Genomic DNA, 19,789 nt, shown 5'->3' on the forward strand with positions numbered 1-19,789 from the left:
AAAGGACTCTATCAACACGCGTATGAATTCCTCGCCTGCGCGAAGATCATGCTTTGCTTCGTCAAATATCAACTCGCGGGGGAAAATCGCTTCAAAGAAAATTATAACAAGTACGCACGCGGACGTTTCGCTTTCCACGCGACAACGGGGAAAAGCTCGTTTGTCAATCGATCAATTGGTAAGGCTAAGCGACTAATTTACGGTACATAGACGTGCGCGCTCGGAGAATTTGTCTTTCGGACATCGGACAGTATAACGGCGCAACAAAGAAAAATGCTCTGAAGGTCAACGACGAAAACACGCATAATAGAGAAACTTTAGGTGCGCGAAGGTCATAAGACACTCCCGCACCGCGGACGTTCGGCAATCACGCGGCGATTTCGTCTTTCGGACAATGGACGATACGACGGCGCAACAAGGGAAATGTGTCCGGAAGGTTAACGACGAAAAACATGTGCGATAGCGAAGCCTTTAGACGCGCGAAGGTCATGCGACACTCCCGCAACGCGGACGTTCAGCAATCGCGCGATGATTTCGGCTTCCGGACAATGAACAGTACGACGGCACAACAAGAAAAATGCTCGGAAGGTCAGCGATAAGAGTATGCGCGAAAACGGCATCATCGGACGCGCGAGGGTCGTGCGGCACTCCCGTAACGCGGACGTTCGATAATTAAGAGAAGAGCGGCGTACTTACTCCAGCACTTTCTTAAGGTGATTGCGGTCGCGGCCACCGCCGCTAAAGCTGCTGTAGCTACCGCTACGGTTATCGTCGTTGGTGCTGCCGTTGTTGCTGTTGCTGCTGTTGCAAATGCTAATGCTGTTGCTCTGCTAATGCCAATGCTGCTGCTCTGCTAATGCCAATGCTCTGCTAATGCTAATGTTGTTGCTAATGCTGATGCTCTGCTAATGCTAATGTTATTGCTAATGCTGATGCTCTGCTAAGATTGATGCTCTGCTAATACTCACTAATGCTCACTAATGCTCACTCTTACTCGCGGCACTCGCGCAGAAATTCCCTGGTCGGCTCCAGGGCTCAGCGGCGCACTGGTCGGCTCCAGAGTTCAGCGGTAACTCTCTGATCGGCACCAGAACTGCACGGGTACTGGCGCGCCATTTTTCGGCGACGCGCCGCTTCTCTTAACTTACCTCCTCTTAGTTATTAGTTGATTGGTTGGCTTATTGCTAAGCCGGGTGTCAGCGCCGTCTATACCGGTATCTCTAGCCCGCGTAATTTGTTTATTGGTCGTGCGTTGGCGCCTACTTTCCCTACTGGCTACAAAGATAGCGTCGGTTTCGTCCTATTAGTCTAGCTACCCCTAAGCCGATAACGATTGGCTGACCAGTTAGCATCACTTGCCTATCCTTGTCTATCATTGCTTGTTGGTCTTGCCGATTCCCCTCACTCGCGTCCGATCGGTCTCGTATCGGCGGTCTCGCTTGCTCTCACGCGCTCGGTTGCTCCTACTTTAGTCTAGCTAAGTCTACCTCAGTTAACGGGGGCTTGCGATCAGCTGATCATGGCTGGAATCTTTAAGGGCTTCCAGCTTCCCGAGGGAGTGTCGGACCGGGTCGTGAGTGCGCGAAGGGTTGTACGCGAGTGTAAGGTTCGTGCGCGTCGGTCAGGGAGACTTCGGGGGATCATAGGTCGCGAGATCTGGACATGCGTGGGCGGGTGCATGCGGGAGTAGCTGTTCGGTACATGTTTATACTTTTGAAGTTTTACGGAGTATGATCTATGGGAGAAATAAGAGAAACACCAGGAGAGGAAAGGACCATGAACACCATAAAATGATAACTTAGCTACTAATAGTTGGTGATTGACACAATCAAAGGCGCTAGTGAGATCAGTATAGATAGCATCTACTTGATGATCCTGATCAAAAGCATCAGTAAGAAATTCTACGAACTCTGCGAGGTTAGTGACTGTGGAACGGTGGGGAACAAAACCATGCTGGGAGACATTTATAGAGCGAAGAAGGAAGGGTGATAGTTTGATGGACACCAGACGATCGAACAACTTGGAGAGGACATTCTGCTTGGCTATCGGACGGTAACTACAAATATCTCTTTTGTCACCACGCTTCTTGTACACTGGAATAACATAAGCCTGTTTCCAGGCCGATGGAAAGGTACCTGTACGTAAAGATAAATTCATAATATAAAGAATCGGTTGAGCCAAATTATGAACACAATTAATAAAGAAAGTCGACGGAATTCCATCAGGCCCAGCCGAGGATGAAGGTTTAAGGCCTACAAGACTAAGCTTCACATCTTCGAGCACGAACAAAATTTCTGACAGCGCATGTGAGTCGAAGGAAAGCCCGTTAAAGCCATCCTGAAGAGAGGCCGCAGAAAAGACCGATGAGAATCGATCCGCAAATAAGTTAACAATATCCTGGCCATGATGAGCAGCAACATCATTAAAATACATATTATCAGGATAACCAGAGAGACCATCCTTACAACTTGCAAATTTCCAAAATTCTCCCGGATCAGATTGCAACGACTCTTCAACGTCTTCAATAAACAGGCCATAATCACGTAACGCAAGGCGCTTACAAGCCGTCCTGAAGATCCTGAAGTCATGCAGTGCACCACCATCCCCCGTAGCCTTAAATGTCCGATGGGCCAACTTCTTCTGAGAGACGGCAGATCTCAATTCCGCAGACATCCAATTCGGGAATTTAGCAACAAAAGAGCCCATTAGAGGTACATTGCAGCCAATAATTTCCGACAACTTTCTGTAGAAACCATCAACCACCATGTCGACATCATGCTGGTGGCCATCAAAAAGATCATCCCAATTAGTAGATACCAGAGATGAATTGATATCACTATAGTTGGCCCTTTTGAAATTGAAGGAGGTAAGAGCACTATGAGGTAAAGAATCAGTCGAAGTGGTTACAACGACGTTGACAGCAATGACCAAAGGCTCATGGTATCTGTCGGACGGAGCAAGCGGATCCACTGATGCACAAAGGAACGCCGGAATACTGCTAAAGGTCAAGTCAAGAGTATTTCCCGAACTATTCTGAGACTGGACGAGCTGAGCACACTTAAGAGAGCCCATACAATCCTGTAATCGTAATGCTGAATTACGAATGGCCCCACTCACAGTAGCATCAGCCGAAAGCACACCATCAACAGCAGTCCACGAGCAACGAGGCAGATTTAAATCACCAATAACAAGAACGGCAGACCCCGGAAATCTGGCAGCTGATTCCTCCAAGGAACAACAGTAGGAGTCCATAGATGATTCGAAAGTCGCAGCTGAGAGAGAAGAAACAGGTGGCAAATAGGCAACAGACAAAATGATGGGTGCTCCGTAATCAAGCTTAAGAATGACATGCTTCAAATTAAAGTTGACGACTTGAAAAGATTGAAAAGAGCATGCATCCTCCAGCCAAACAAGAATTCCACCTCCTCTCGACTTGCCACTCCGAATGTTACAACGATCCAGTCTCACGAGCGAATAGCCAGGAATCCTCAGCAAAGCATCCTCCACAGTGTCATCCAACCAAGATTCAGTCAGGGCAATAATGTTAAATTTCTGTGCACAAGTAATCACGTTATGAACAAAGCAGGTAATTGATGATTTGATGCTGCCGATATTTTGGTAGTAAATAGACAGTTGTTTTGAAATCCTGGCTGCATCTACGCGTTTTTTGACGATGAAATACCGGGGATGCCATTAATAAACTTAAGTTTTAGATCATTTTCTCCCGCCCGCGTTCTGGTATTAATCTCAGCAAGTGTCTCCCGTAACTGCTGTCGCTGGTGGTTTTAAATAAGTTGTTTGTTATGTTAGGTAATAAGATCAATTTCTTATTGTTAGTACTGTTCTTTTGCAGAGAAGTAAGTTTTAGCATAATTATTTAAAATGTTTATCGAAAATTTTGTTTAAATTTTAATGAAAATCTTGAGTATTTTTATGAAATTGAAGAACAAATGATCTTTTTTAATTACCTCATTTGTACATTTATATATATTCACTTTTTCCCATCCCTAGTGGCTAAGTGTAAAAGATATGTTAACTTGCATCATATATTACGGTCACGAATCTAATTCACATGTTTCAGAATAAAGATATTACTTTTTAGCTCATATAAATTGTAATACTTATCACTTTCTTTTTTATCACTGAAATCTACGTCGTATACTCCTACTTCTAAAATATCAGCATATTCCGATCTATAATAGCCACAAATAAAACAAACTCTTTATAGATACCATTAGGAAATTCTTTATTGTAATTGCCAGTTTGTTTAGTATACAGAAAATTACGTATGATATCTATAGAGGTTATTTGTGATTTATTCTAAAACTATAAAAAAATAATTAGTAAATATAATTAATCACTTATTATTCAATTCATTTCTGAAAAATACTACTGTAAGCAATAAATCATACGAGGTCTGTCCGCGAAGTATCGGACCTACCTTTATATTTCCGTGCGAGTGTTCGAATGACCTCTGTGGAGCATGAAAGTCAACAGTAAAGCTTCACGAACCTATCGGTTGCTTGCTCATATCTGCTAGACGTATTGTTTATGCGTAGCGTGTCTTTATATTACAAAGTTATTTTGAGTTCGACGGATATTATGATTGTTAAAAATAACTAAAAAAAAAGATGAATGAATTTGCATCAAATGTTTTTTTCAACTCGGAAAAAAGAGTTTGAATACTATTCAGGTGATGCAGAAAGCCTTTGAGAATGAGTGTATAAGTAGAAAACGAATAAAAGAGTGGTATAATCGTTTCAACGAAGGCCACACTTTTGTTGATAGTAATTCTTATTCTAGCTGCTTTTTGACAAAAAAAATATTAAGATCATCGCATGACTGTATAAGAATTAGAAGATCTCGAAGTACCAAAAACTATAATTTAGGAAATTTCAATCTCAAATTTACAAATGATGCGCGTGTGTGCGAAGTTAATACCGAAATTGCTCAATGCAGAGCAAAAACAGCTTCATTTAGAAATCGCTTAGAGGAACTTAGTAATAGTCAACAACGACGATACTGTGATTAAAAAGGTTATTATAGGTAATCAATCGTAGATTTGTAATTATGATTCTGAAGTAAAAAAACAGTCTTTACGGTGGAAGCACTCTGGATCGCCAAAATCAAAAAAGCACATCAAAGTCAGAGCAATGTTAACTCAATGTTGATTGTTTTTTCTATTGTGAAAATGTTGTTCATCATGAATATGCACGGATAAGTTAGACAATCAATAAATAATATCACGTTCAAATTTTGAAATGTTTGCGTGAAGTAGTCAGAAAAAAACACCCGCTTTTTATTCAAGCGGTGACTGACTTCTCCATCACGATAATGTGTCAACGCGTTCATCGAATTTAGTGCAGTAGTTTCTGTGTAAACACACTATAACATTGCTTCGACAACCTCCATACAGTTCTAACATAGCCCTCTATGACTTTTGGCTGTTTTAAATCTCAAAAAACCACTCAATGGACAAAACGACGGTTGAAAATAATACAACGAGCGTACTCAAGGCTATTTCTAAAAGTGAGTTCCAAGACTATTTCAAGATGTGGAAATATTGCTGGAATCGTGTTATTTAATCAAGTGGAGATTACTTGGAAAGATGCCATCCATCCGATGATGAAGAATAACCCCAGTGTGAAGATAAAAAGGCAGGTCTGATACTTTTCGGACATTCCTGCCGCGTGATCTCCGTGCGATTATTCAAACGCTAGATTCTCGGGAGTGCCGTACGACCTTCGCGCATCAGACCGATCCCCTTGTACGAATCTTCACCATCGACCTTCCGGACGATTTCCTTGTCGCGCTGTTACGTTGTGCGCTGCCCGAAAGACGAGTTTTTGCGTGCGCTCGTCTATGTGCCGTAAAATCCCCGCTTAACCTTAACGAGTCGTTGATTTGAGACGAGCTTTTCCGTTTATGAGTCGCGTGATTGTCGAACGTCCTCGGGAGTGTCGCATGACCTTCGCGCGTCCGATACGATTTTCTCGAGCGCGCATCTTTGCCATGGGTCTCTCGGACGCCCTTTTTTTGTTCCGTTACGTTGAGCATCGTTTGAACGACTGATTCTTCACGCGCGCGCGCACACTTGTGAATTCTTCGCGCGTACCTAGGTTGACCGCCGATTTTCTCTTACACAGATTCCCCCGACTAAGTTGTTAGACTTAGCGAGTTTCTGGCTTTCGCGCGGACACGAACTCCCCGTCTGCGCATCAGTTTCATTGATTCCCTTTGTGCGATATTCTGTTAGACAAAATTGTCGAGTGCCGCATGACCTTCGCGCGAGCGACAAGTCTTACGCGCGTTGACAAATTTCTTTGCCAAAACCGAGCGTATACTGTACGAGTCGCGCCTAACTTTCGTTCGACCGACGAGTTTTGTGTGCGCATTACTAGCTTGTTTTCCTTATAGGATTATCGTTCCGAAATGTTAGCATTGCTGATAGAGTAGCCCGACCTTCGCGCGACTGACCGATTCCGCGTGTGTGTGTTTATTCGGGCAAATTTCTGAACCAGTACGTGAAATAAGTGCCTTGCATACGGCATAACTACGCACTCGTGATCCATCGAGACCGTTCGTATCAACGATCACCTGCCCAGGTCGACGTCGCGTCGAGGTACGCCACTCGCGTCCTTGTTAACCTAGATCAGGCTAACCATCGCGAGGGGTTAACTACTGGGCTGACCAGGGGAATAATTGATTTAATAAAGACGAGTCCTTATTAACCACGGTTTACTTATTGACTATATCCTTTTGATCACCTCATCCCCCGCAGTCCCCGCGATCGGCCCGAGATTACGAACGCGTATGCAAACGAATGATTTAATCGCCACTCCATTAGATAGCCTTTGCCACGGGAACCACGCTACCAGTCGACGAAGGATCGTAGGGAACCTCTTTCCAGACTACTGATCCGTTAGTCGGGGCGCCCCTGTGACGCCCCCCCCCCTCGATATACCTGCTTCTGAGCCAAGAGTCACCGTGCCTCGGATCACACCTGACTAGCCGAACGAGCTGCAGCCGTGGGTGGCCTGTAAAAACCACCCGTTGTCCCTTCTCCCTTTCGATTCGGTACGCTAGGTCTCGAACGAACCCGTGAATAGGATTTCGCGCTCCTATTCTCCTCTTCCATAGGTGATAGCCGCGCGAAATCGGCATACGACGACGACCTCAGCGAGGAAGGAGGCAACGGGGAAACCATCCGACACTCATCAGCGACCAGCAGGGCCCAGGACCCGACAGCCGATGTTGCAGCGCTACCCGCTCTCCTAACGTGAGAGCACGGTAGCTGGCGCCCAACTTAAATAAAAATAAAGCTGCATACACATCATCGACTAACTGCGCCGCTGGCGGCAGTCGAGACCGGAGAAATTACCTACCATTTATTTTTCCCCTCCCTTTCCCCCGTCACAAACTCCATACGGTTTTCCGAATTTTCCAGGGTTTCCATACTTTTTCCTCATAACTGTTACATACATATCGTCACATAATGGTAACTACCTTTCCGTCAATCAGTTTATGAATAAAATGCATTCACTTGGTAGATGATCACTTTTTTATATAAAAAATTGATAATCAATTAACTAACAAAAAAAATAATACAAAAAAAGCTTGAAGTAATGTACAACGTAAGTAATAGAAGAACGTGAAAGTAATGTAATAACAAATATCTAAAGTTTATGTATGTAAATAATTTCGGATATGCTTTGATATGGCATGAATAAAATATAAATGAAGTTGAAAAGAGTACATACTTCTTTTTTTTATGCTCGACCCGGCTAGAAAAACCTGAGTTTTGCCTCATTTTTTTCAAAAGTCGAGTGGACGTCGACACTCAAAAATTTTATCGCACTTGACTAATCAGCTATTGCGCAAAGCCGAAGTGAATAAAAAGTCGCACTGATACGAAACCTCAATCTTTGGATTAACTTTTAGATGACCGCGGAAGCGCACTGATCAGGAAATGAAAGGAAAAAATAGATTACAGATAGCAAAGCGTAAATTTATATTTAGATAAAACCACTATTTTATAAGTGAAATCCACAAAATATTAATAGTACAAGTAACACGATAGTGTCTTTCCGTGTGATGATTACTAAAGAGATCAGAATTTGATGTATTTAAAGACTAGAAATAGGTAGATGGTTAAAGGAAACTCAGCCATAAACTGGTAAAACTTAAACACTATTTATTTTTTTCCAAACAAAATGATAGACTAATTCCACTACAGAGACGATATATGGGCTATACTATATTGTCTTCTTCGTGGTCGTGGTAGCTCGCACTATCTTACATTGTAAGAATGAGCTGCTGATATTTGGCTGAACTGCTCTGATCCAATAAAAAGTAAGGCTAACGATGCAACTGCTTTTATAGTTGGAGCAGAAGAAAAGAGTCCGCTCTTTTTTTCTTCCACAATTACAAAAAGTGGGGTTAAAATTAGCCTATCAAGTGTCGCTTCCATGGGAACCATTTGCTGTAATAATAAAATATGTGACGTCAAAACACAATTTGACGCTGGGTGAAGCATGTTAGTAAAAATAAAAAAACAAGTATCCCTAATAATCTTGTTGGGAGCTAACGGAAAGTAGGAACCAATTAGTTTTTAACATCCATTGAAAGAATAGAATGTGACGGAGCTCTGGCTAAAATAGCCGGCCCTGTCTGGCTCGCTCTCTCTCTCTCTCGCAGCTCGCTCCTTCGCTGTTACCCTGGCGAGCGTGGTGAAAATTACGAACCGATACTGATGCTCGCACCCCTTTATTTCAGATCCAATACTTGAGCAGAGCATCGTCATTGAGAGCCAATTAGGACCGAGAGCGGCTACGGCAAGAAGAAGAGAGAGAGATTGACGCATCGCAAGTAGAGAGTAAGCGAGCGCAAGCGGCCCGCGGCGATCCGCTTGCAAGAGCGAAGCCATCGGCGTTGCTCGAGCTGACGCGCGAATGGTTGTGTAGAGAGTTCGAGCCGAGATCTTGAGTCAAAAGGACCGATTGTGTGTGACGGCCGAGCGTGCGCACGCTAGAAGTCCGAATAGTCAAGCGGAGACAAAGGAGCGAAACGACGCCGAGCAGAGTATAGTCCGGAGAGAATTTCCAGCGACGCCCGACGCATCGTGGAATTCAATTGGATCTTCTACAAACCTACCTGCAGCAAAGTACGACCAGACAAAACTGAGCAACAATATGATTATGCCGCAACATAGATGATACACACCTCTCTCCTCCTATACCTCCAAAACAAGGAAAAACAAAACAAATTCATTAACATAGATCTGCAAAATATGAGTTTGTGATTATTATGAAAATAGTCATTTTCGAAATAATTTTCGACGTAGAAACCGAATTCACGCTTAGATTTGCTCCATCAGGTTTTTGAGTAATCCTAATAAAAAAGTACAAAATACACAATTTTTCACTTTATTTGAGCACTAATACTACAATGTATATTCATTATTTTTAGAATCTGATAAAACCACTGGAAAGAGCAACTTTTCAGCTTTCTATTCCATTAGTTATAATTATAATTTCGATTTTTCAATCATGAATGTATGAAGAAAAAAAGCAGACGTGAAATTTCTCTTTTGATACTCATTTCTAGTAAACAAGGTAATATAAGACGGAGTACGCTGCCACCCCATAATGTCAAGCACCATAACATCAAATCCACAACAGGTAGGACTTTTGTATAAAATCCAACTATACTGTAACCTAAAAACTTCAAACGCAATAACGTCAAACCCACAATAGATAGGGCTGCGTTCAAGGTTATGGGGTTATTGCTTACTTGGGTTCTAAACAGTAATCTGTTGCGGGTTTGATGTTAAGCCGTTCAACGTTATGGAATGACAACGTACTTAGGATTTGAAAACCGAGCCCTATCTATCGCGAGTTTAATTTTATTGCATTTGAGGTTATGTGGTTACAGCCTATATTAGTTTTAAACTACCTATCGTCGGTATGACGTTATTGCTTTTTAAATTTTGGGATTATAATGTACTTCGATAATATATAGCTAAGTCCTAGCTGTTGTGGTTTATTGATTTTATGTGCTTGACATTACAGGGTTACAGCGTACTCAGGCTTATAAAGCCTTGTTTATTAATAAGAAACTAGGGCATTGTCTGACTTTCCTCGATATTTTGCAAGAAAATGAAATTTTACATTTTTTTTCTTAATACATTTGTCATTGCGAAATCTACAATTTATTTTTCAATCGGTAATATCTTCGAATTAAAAAATTGGAATGATAAATGTAAATATTAAAAGAAAACGTGGAAAGAGCAGCTTTCCAGCGCTTTTATTGAATTGTAAACATAAAGAAAATTCGCGAAGTTATTGATGCTCAAATATAGCGAAAAACCGTATTTTTTGTAGTTTAGGTTAGGATTATTCAAAAATCAACCGTGATGGAGCAATTTTGAACCTGGATTTGGTTTTTAATAAAACTCTACAGACCTGTGTAATTAAGCAAAGCCACCTGAATAGTACTTTCGACCGGCGACAAAGAAAATGATGGCGGAGCCTTCGGTTTAACCGTGATATTATGCACGCTACGAAAATCCAATTTTCTAACTTAGTATCATAACACAGGTCGACAGAATTTGACAAAAATATTTTACCAAGAACCCGAGTATAGTTTTCCGAAGGTTTTTTGCGCGCTAAATCCGAATCCGAGGTCAGAAATACTCTGGTGGCTCCGGTTTTCGAGATATCCTAACCTTAAAGTACAAAAAACGCGATTTTTGCCTATATTTGAGGTTATGTAGCAAAGAAAAGAAATTTGTTTTCAAAAAACTGTATACATCAAATTAAAGTATGAGTTTTCTTCTTTCAAATGCCGTTGAGTAAGCTCGGATATCTTTTTTTTTCACGAAGTTACACAAATTTGAAAATTTCAAATTTTATGAATTTAAAAAGCACCACACCATTCAGCCCAAGCTATCTAACAAGTAACCATATTAAAGAGCCACTCACCAATTTAAACCAAACTTGGAAATATGACAAAACACTAAAAAATATTGTGAGCATCGTGCTTCTATTTACAAAATGCTCTCTTACGGGTAGAAACCACCCCTGCCAACCCCTAAACAGGCTCACCCATATAACCCTGGGTAGAGCAAGTTTAATTAACTGCTTTTCGATAAAAAAAACTCATTCTCGGGGGTTTTAGAAACCCTTCAAGTTACTATTTTTCGAGCGAAATATTGATTTCAAAAAAATATCCTCCACCATTTTGAATTCGCTATCTGGCGTTCGCCATCTTGGATTTGAAAAAACGAAATTTTGGTAGTATATTCGAACTCAGCGACCTCGAAAACCCCCGAGTACTAATTTCCAACCAAAAATATGCTAATTCTATGATTTTCATCCACCATCTTGAATCTGCCATCTTTTTTAGTGTTTTATCATATTTCCAAGTTTGGTTTAAATTGGTGAGTGGCTCTTTAATATGGTTACTTGTTAGATAGCTTGGGCTGAATGGTGTGGTGCTTTTTAAATTCATAAAATTTGAAATTTTCAAATTTGTGTAACTTCGTGAAAAAAAAAGATATCCGAGCATACTCAACGGCATTTGAAAGAAGAAAACTCATACTTTAATTTGATGTATACAGTTTTTTGAAAAAAAATTTCTTTTCTTTGCTACATAACCTCAAATATAGGCAAAAATCGCGTTTTTTGCACTTTAAGGTTAGGATATCTCGAAAACCGGAGCCACCAGAGTAATTCTGACCTCGGATTCGGATTCAGCGCGCAAAAAACCTTCGGAAAACTATACTCGGGTTCTTGGTAAAATTTTTTGTCGGCCTGTGTAATCTACATATTTGTATCATAATATATATATTTGCTGATTACTCATTAATAACTAGTAAATCGCAAAATATACTATGTACACTTTAAGATATTATTTAACTACTTTTACTTATGAAATTATGATACAGGCAATTACATACATGAACCTGTGAGAATTTCTAATAAGTAAAACGAGTTTGTTATTTTACTAGGGTATATTTATTATATATAAAAATATGAGTGGAATTGACTTATCTACGAATCTAATGTTCCTATTATGACTTTTTTAATTTATTTAACAAATATTTTCCTATGGATTTCGGAAATGGTGGTATAGAAGTTCTGATTTATTTCTTTCACGAGTATACGAGGGTGGTCCGATAAGTACTTAGCCTCACCGCCCGATGGCGGCACTCTCGCAAAAGGAATATTCTATCACGTAGTAGACAGTAACCTTATCGATGGTTACTGTCAAGATTTCAGCCGGATCAAAGTTGTAGTTTATTTTTGAGAGCGTGTGAAAGCAAGTGTGTCCGTTGATTTTTGAAAAATGGAAAAAGAGCAGTATCGGTCGGTGATTCGATTCTTGTTTTTGGAAGGGAAATCGTGCAGCGAAATCAAAAAGCGCTTGGATGCTGTGTACGGTGACTTTTCTCCTTCGATGGCGACCGTCAAAAATTGGTTTAACGAGTTTTAACGTGGTCGCACGTCGATTTTTGAAGAGCCACGTCCAGCTGCTCCGAAAACGGCTACCACGGAGGATAACGGGACAAAAATTTACGATCTCGTATTGGCAGATCGACGATTGAAGGTGCGCGAGATAGCTAAGATTGGAGGCATCTCAACAGACCGCGTGGGCCATGTCCTGCATGAAATTTTGGGCATGAAAAAGCTGTCGGCGCGATGGGTGCCGCGTTTGCTCACTCCGGACAACAAGCCCAACCGTGAGACAACTTCAGAGCAATGTCTGACGCTGTTTAAGCGTAATCCGAAGGAGTTTCTGCGTCGTTTCGTGACAGTCGACGAAACATGGATCCACTGGTATACACCAGAGACCAAGGAACAGTCGAAACAGTGGACTTTACCCGGCGAAAGTGCTCCGAAGAAGGCGAAGACTGCCCCATCGGCCGGAAAGGTGATGGCCACTGTTTTCTGGACTTCACAAGGTGTGATCTACATCGACTACCTGGAGACGGGCAAAACGGTCACAGGGCTGTACTATGCCGAATTATTGGACCGATTCGACGTCGAATTGTAGAAAAACGGCCTCATTTGGCGAAGAAAAAAGTGCTCTTCCACCATGACAATGCACCGGCTCACACCTCCGCCGACGCCATTGGCAAATTGGTCGAATTAGGCTACGAACTGCTGCTCCATCCACCGTATTCTCTAGATTTAGCCCCGTGCAACTTCTTTTTGTTTCCAAACTTGAAAAAGTCACTCGCCGGGCAGAAATTTGAGTCGAATGAGGAGGTAATCGCTGCCACGGAAGCCTACATTTTAGACCTCGAGGAAACGTATATTTCAGACGGGTTAAAGAAGTTGGAGCATCGCTGGGCCAAGTGTATCCAACTAAAAGGAGACTATGTTGAAAAATGAAACGCCACTTTTCCAAAATTTTCGTTTTTCTTTTGTCGGCTAAGTACTTATCGGACCACCCTCGTAGTTCATTTTGTTTATACAATTTTTCGAAGTTAAGTGATTTCAAAAATGACCAAACAGAAGAAAAAACATATAAATGATCACTTTTATTCCAATTTATGTTGGTTATCTCTATTGATTATGATTCTTTATTTTTTATGATAAGAATATATTCTAGAGCATATTCAATTTTTTTGGAATCGAAACAACCAAATTTTTAATTTTTCGACTCTTCGGTTTTTGATTGTTTGGTTTTTTTTTTTAGTCGTTGATACTTGCTGCGTTAGATAGTTGCTCGATCGGGTATTCATTTTTCTGTCTCGTTCTCTCGGTCGTAAGCTTGCAATGTATGTGACAATGTTTTTCGGCTCAAATATTTTACGCAGTGTTGGTTTGACTAGATTTAAATAAATTAAAACTAGTTGCGATTTTTGTGCACGACAGGCATTATTTTGAATTAAGATCTTGAAAAGTTTCTTATTTCCGCGCTCAAAAAGGATGACTTACTCAACAAAGCATAATATATATTTCCCGTATCAATAAATTCCAATCATATATATTTCACTTTCCAATATCGCGGTGGCTCTAAAATAGGACATCGTACTATTACATGGAACACTGGGATGTCTGACTTATTTTTCAAAAAGTATGTGTTAAAACCAATACCATGGTTCCCTCAATGATTTATATTCTACTGATTAATAATCTGTCCATCCAGGAATCGAAAACTACCTCCAATGATCATAAGCTTCTGTCGTGATAGTAGAAGAAAAAGGTACTTAAGAATGCGGTTGTTTAATGCTTGCCAGGAAAATGAAGTATAGGAAAATTCTGTGCTTAACAAGATATACATAAAGATAGTGAACGAACCTCGGTCCGTTTCTACTATCGGTTCAAAAATAATAATCACTTGACTTTCAAAGCGTATATTTTTATGAAAAAAATCACATGAGTATTACTTAATAGCGTAGAAGTTTGAGATCTTTTGACTTAATAGCATACTTATAGCAGCAATCGGAATGAAAAAGAAACATGAATTTTTGAGCTATTTTAGATACAAGCCATTTTTCAAACATCTGCCATTTCATTAGAGAAAATTGAATTCTCGGAGAAAAAATTTAGCTTATAATTTAAAGTCTTTCTGAAATCACTACGGTAGAATTCACATATCAATTAATTTATTTATTAATGGTGATCTCTAACAAAAAATTTACCTTCCCAAGAGTTTGTTCAACTACTGTCAGATTTGATGCAAAACATTAAAAAGCTTTTGAGCTTTTTTAATTTTTCATGAATTTTAGAACATATTACTTGAATGTTTAAAAACGAGTAACTCAAAATTAAGTATTATATTCAAATGAAACTATTTTGTTGTTCTAGTTATAAAATCACAGCATATGACAACTTTAGTATAGTACATTCCAATAGTAGGTTATCCCTGTCAGTAATTAAAGAAAATAGTATTTTAAAAATAGTAATTTAATATTTTTTAAATTTAAGTAATTTGTTCAAAATATTATGAATAATTAAAAGCTTTTCAACATTTCACACCAATCCGAAAGTAATTCAACAAGTCTTTGACGTGTTTACTTTCTATTTTTGATATTTTGAGGAAATTATCTTTGCAAAGGTCGGTTTTTACAATAAAATTTGCCCGTGTCTCTGTTTACTAATTATTTACGCGAAGATTTGGAAGGCAAAATGCTTTAACTACTGAACAACCTGCCGGGCATGCAGGTTGCGACGTTCGCGCATGAGAAAGCCTTAGACGGAAAAAAGAAATAACTTAAAATTTAATTACATAGCTTATGAAAAATCCGAAACTATCTCTTTATTAACAATAACAATAAAAATATATATATAGAAAGAATAAAAGAAATTAAAAACAAATAAGCAAAAATAAAGAAGCGCAATACAGATTCCCGTACAAATATAAATTTTCGGGGCGAAGCGGTGTTCCCGGAGAGGTGTTCAACCGTTGCGAAGCAGCAATCCTGCACGGTAGGCAATGGTGAGCCTCTTTGGCAGACTCGGACAAACAAAGGTCGCTCAGCGGTCGCAATCCTGTGCACCACGGAGTACCCGATTATCAGGAGTTTACCACACCACGACTATCAGGCGTGCACTCGAACTGATTCTTGAGGAACGGAAAGAGAGAGAGAAGAGTTTACATTGTGTCGGTTGTTTTAGCTGCCATACCTTTCCTTTCAATGGGCTCGGGTATAGAGGTGCAGAGGCTATGGACTATCCTGCTCAGCAAATCACTGGTCAACAAAATCAAACGAAAATTTCTGCAGCAATCTGCGGCGCACACCGAATTCAAACCAAAGTCCACTGTGCTACTACCAACGGTAACTTTCCAAGCCGAATCTTCACTTACAGCTGCTCTCTTCTACCAACGGTAATACCCCGAGTCGAATCTTCACGTACAATAACCCTCGTTCCTCATCCATTACTCTCTTGCATATTCTCTCTCCTCCTCTCTCGCGTGCCTCTTGACCTCCATGGCCTACCGGAAGCTGTGCAGCTAATCCTCCCTAAGCCATTAATCCGCCATCTCAAATCATATAAACCGGGCATTAGTAATGCGCTAACGCAATTACATGACTGCTCGACTTAACGACAGTGCACGCAAACAGCGAGAGGCCAGAGAAGCAGGGAAATCGCTACTAAGCGATTTTTTCCGTCCCATCTTAAAAGAAATACATGAAAAATTTTGTCGTCCAGAACAGTATTGTTCTTTAATTTTCACTTAATTTATTTGTAAAAGGTTAATTTATTAAAAAGTGATTATAGTATGCATATATCTACGAAATATATCCATAAAATCCAAATGCTGATATTTTTTTTTAATATAATTTCCTAGCCCTATATAAATTATTAAAAAACATCAATCTAATATTTGTCTAATTCTGTAGTATTTTTGAAAAAGGACAAATATTTCGAGATATTGTTCTTTGAATCTGCAATGACCCGATCGCAACAACAATTTTAATAAAAATTGTAAGGTTTACCATGATATTTTCTCAAGCGGAAGCAGCATTAACGGAAATATTTTATAGAGATAGTTAAATATTACATTTTTTACCAACTTTCAATTAGTTCAAAGAAAGAGTATTAAAAAATTAGATTTCTTCGAAATCGAATATTTTATAATAAAATTAAATTTTACATTAATTATCAATGCAACTTATGTAGGCATTTATAGAATGGAAAAGTAAAAATATCTTATTTTTTTGAAAAAGTGGACCTTTTTCCAAAATGTCACAGAATTAAATTAGAACTATAATCTGATTGGTACAAAAAATATTAAAAACGTCACTTGGTACTATTGAAGTCATTTATCAACTGGCGTTTTCTTTTGTTTGAACATAACATGACACAATTTTTATTAAAGTAGGGAAAACGCATTGTATAAAAAGCTTTTCTCTTTTTTGTTTCTGGGCTATTTCTTTGTGGTTTTGGTTGTGTGGTGTCTTTGGTACGGTACTGGTCGACTACTGCTACTACTGCTACTACTACTACTGCTACTTCTACTGCTACTACTTCTACCTCCACTTGGAAATATGTCATCAGCGTGAGGCCGCCTGCCCATAATCCTTACTATGTGACGTCACACGCGGCGGTCGGGGTCCAGGCAAGTCTGCCCCATTTGGGTCACACTGGTCTTACAGGGCCCTTTATTGATCTAATGAAGGCTCATCAAACTCATGAAACTCACCAGACCTACCAGGCCCAGTCCAGCTTCAGTGTTCCAGTAATACCACCAGGAGCCGGACGCGCCGTACATTACCACACACATACGACCACGAACACTACTCCACACCAACAGAGTCTCACTTACCCCAATTGGGTACCATTTACACACTTTGGCTGATCTATTTATCGTTCAGTCTACATTGTAAAAATATTATTCCACAAATAAGTTCAGCTAGATATATGCACCAGTGAGTAAGCAGAAAACCCAAGTAATTAAGAAACGTACTTATCCATTTACTGTAAATTCCATTATTTCCTTCTCTTTTTCCCTTTTCCATATTACTGTTACTAATTTTTCTTTGATAAGCACGAAACATAATCAAAACAACCATTAATCATTTTTATAAGCACTATGTTTATATATATAAATATATTTCTTGTACGAAGAGCTTTAAGAATACCATTTATGCTCTGCGTTAAAATTGTATACTTTTCTGATTAGTATTGTGCTGTTACTTTTACACAGATATATAGTTCACTAATTTTATATGTACTACCACACTTGCTATTCATACCATTAACTTGTTGATCAAAATTTTATTCTTTTATATGAAAATCAAAGTTTTTTTAAACTGTTCATATTGTAAGATGCAGACATTCAATAATTGCTGTCTACATAAAATAATTAAGTATAATGAATCGATCTTATAATTTAATTCAACAATTCTTTCTAAATTATATTTCTGTTTTCACTATCACTTTTTATTTGCTAGTTGTTATGTTTCTGCAATAACTGCCTGCCATTTTTGCTTTTGTAATAATAGTTTTATTTACCACTGTTATTAATACTGTGGGGTTCAACTGTAATGTCAAATATTTAATTTTGTTACCATTTTTATTTTGTAAAATTGCATATAAAATAATAGAGAATAGAACAGAATGTATCGGAAATAGGATTGTAGTATTTAATTAGAAATTGCGTGTAGTACGTAAGTATTAACATTTCATATAATTGACATTATTAGAAATCTACAAATGTCAATATCATTATCACATTTTGATTATATTCTTAAAAAATCAGGTTAGGGAATTTCCTAAAAAAGGAGGGAGACTCAAAGACCCGTTTTTTATCCAAATTAGATTTCAGACAAAAAATTTAAAGAAATTCGAACAGTATCTATTAAAAATAAAAAATCAATTTTACCCTAAATAGACTACCCCCATCCTCCTTCTTTACCCCAACTAGCTCTTCATAAAGTATATGCTTGTATGCAGCGATTTTAAAAAGATTTATCTGTAAAACTTGTATTTGCTAAATAGAGTATACTACGAATTCTCTATGACTACCTTCACTCTTATTTACCATTTTTAGCCATTTTAACCCTCTCTTTCCTTAAGGAGGCGGAGGAAATAATTTTATTAATTATTTATGTACAGAGTACGTAAATACATTATATATAAACCTGATTACCAGACTTGACTAGAATATCTTAGAATTTTTGAGATGGCTGATTCCACATACAAAATCCGTTAACTTCCGTCACCAGGTTGAAGTTTATTTTAAAATCAAACTATAGTAGATGAAAAGTCCTGAAAAATACATATACTAGTTTTTTAAAGACTGAGTCCGATTTTATGATTTATTTAATAGCTCAGTCAGGTAAAACTTATGACAAAGTCAACTCGATAATATTTCGAATGAAACATGAAAAAATATCTTGTAATTTTTCTTTACTCACAACGTAATTAAACCACGCTGTTGCAACTATTTTTTTTAGCTCTACCACGAAATAATATGAAGTTGACTTTAAAATTATTATTACTTAATATTGAGCTGTTAAATAAACCCAAAAATCAAATTCAACATTTCAAAAAACTTATATATGTTTTTGTTTCAGGATTTTTCATCTGCTTTTTCACAGTTTGACCTTCAACTAACCTTCAATCTGATATGGTATGAATTAGCAGATCTTGAATTCACATTCAGCATCTCCAAAAACTTATGAACATATTTTTCATATTCTAGTCGAGCCTCGGATCAGGCTTATATATAATATATTTACATGTCTTGCACGTAAATAATTAATAAAACGGCTTGCTCCTCCTATTTAAGGGGGAAGGGGATTAAAACGAGTTCATAGTATATTTTTCTGAGCAAATAAAAGTTTTACAGTGTAAAATCTTTCCATAAACACTGTATACAAGCGGTGAAGTTTTCATTTATGAATGTGTTGTTGAGGTGGATAACGAGGGTGATGGTGATCCATTTGGGGTAAAATTGACTTCTTATTTTGAGTAGATACTAGTAGAATTTTTTTCTAATATTGTGGTCTTTAATATTTTGGCCTAAAAATAATTTAGGTCAAAAACTGATCTTAGAGATCGTCTTCCTCTATTTTATAATTTTTATTTTCCTTTTAATCAATTTTTTGAACTATTTGAAAATTTTTCATTATTGAATTATTGTTAAATTATTTATTTTTTTATAGTTAGAGATAGGAAAAATTTTAGCTGATGGAGCCGATAAGTGAGATTGAAAATACTAGGCCAGAAAAAAGCGCTTGGCCGATATTATGTATTATCGTATTATTTAGTTTATAATATGTATTCTACAGTAATTATATTAAGCAATAAATTTTTGTTTAAAATAT

The 19,789-nt window shown here is 38.5% G+C and overlaps 1 protein-coding gene across 7 annotated transcripts in view; it reads left to right on the top strand.

The window, feature by feature from the left end:
- The window catches only part of LOC131674343 (ephrin type-B receptor 1-B), an 819,189-nt gene that overhangs the window by 636,377 nt on the left and 163,023 nt on the right, over positions 1-19,789 (top strand). For 6 of the 7 annotated variants that reach the window (XM_058952971.1, XM_058952996.1, XM_058952988.1 and 3 more), the window contains one exon: positions 17,016-19,699. The exons of the other annotated variant lie outside the window; for it this stretch is intronic. In XM_058952971.1, the coding sequence (XP_058808954.1) occupies positions 17,016-17,316 (301 nt within the window). In that variant the 3' untranslated portion in view covers positions 17,317-19,699. Of the gene's footprint in view, positions 1-17,015; positions 19,700-19,789 lie in introns of those variants that run through there. 7 annotated transcript variants of the gene reach the window in all.

This window comes from Phymastichus coffea, unplaced genomic scaffold (genome assembly GCF_024137745.1).
Source record: "Phymastichus coffea isolate CEN01 unplaced genomic scaffold, Cenicafe_Pcof_1.1 PCOF00014, whole genome shotgun sequence".
NCBI classification, from domain to species: domain Eukaryota; kingdom Metazoa; phylum Arthropoda; class Insecta; order Hymenoptera; family Eulophidae; genus Phymastichus; species Phymastichus coffea.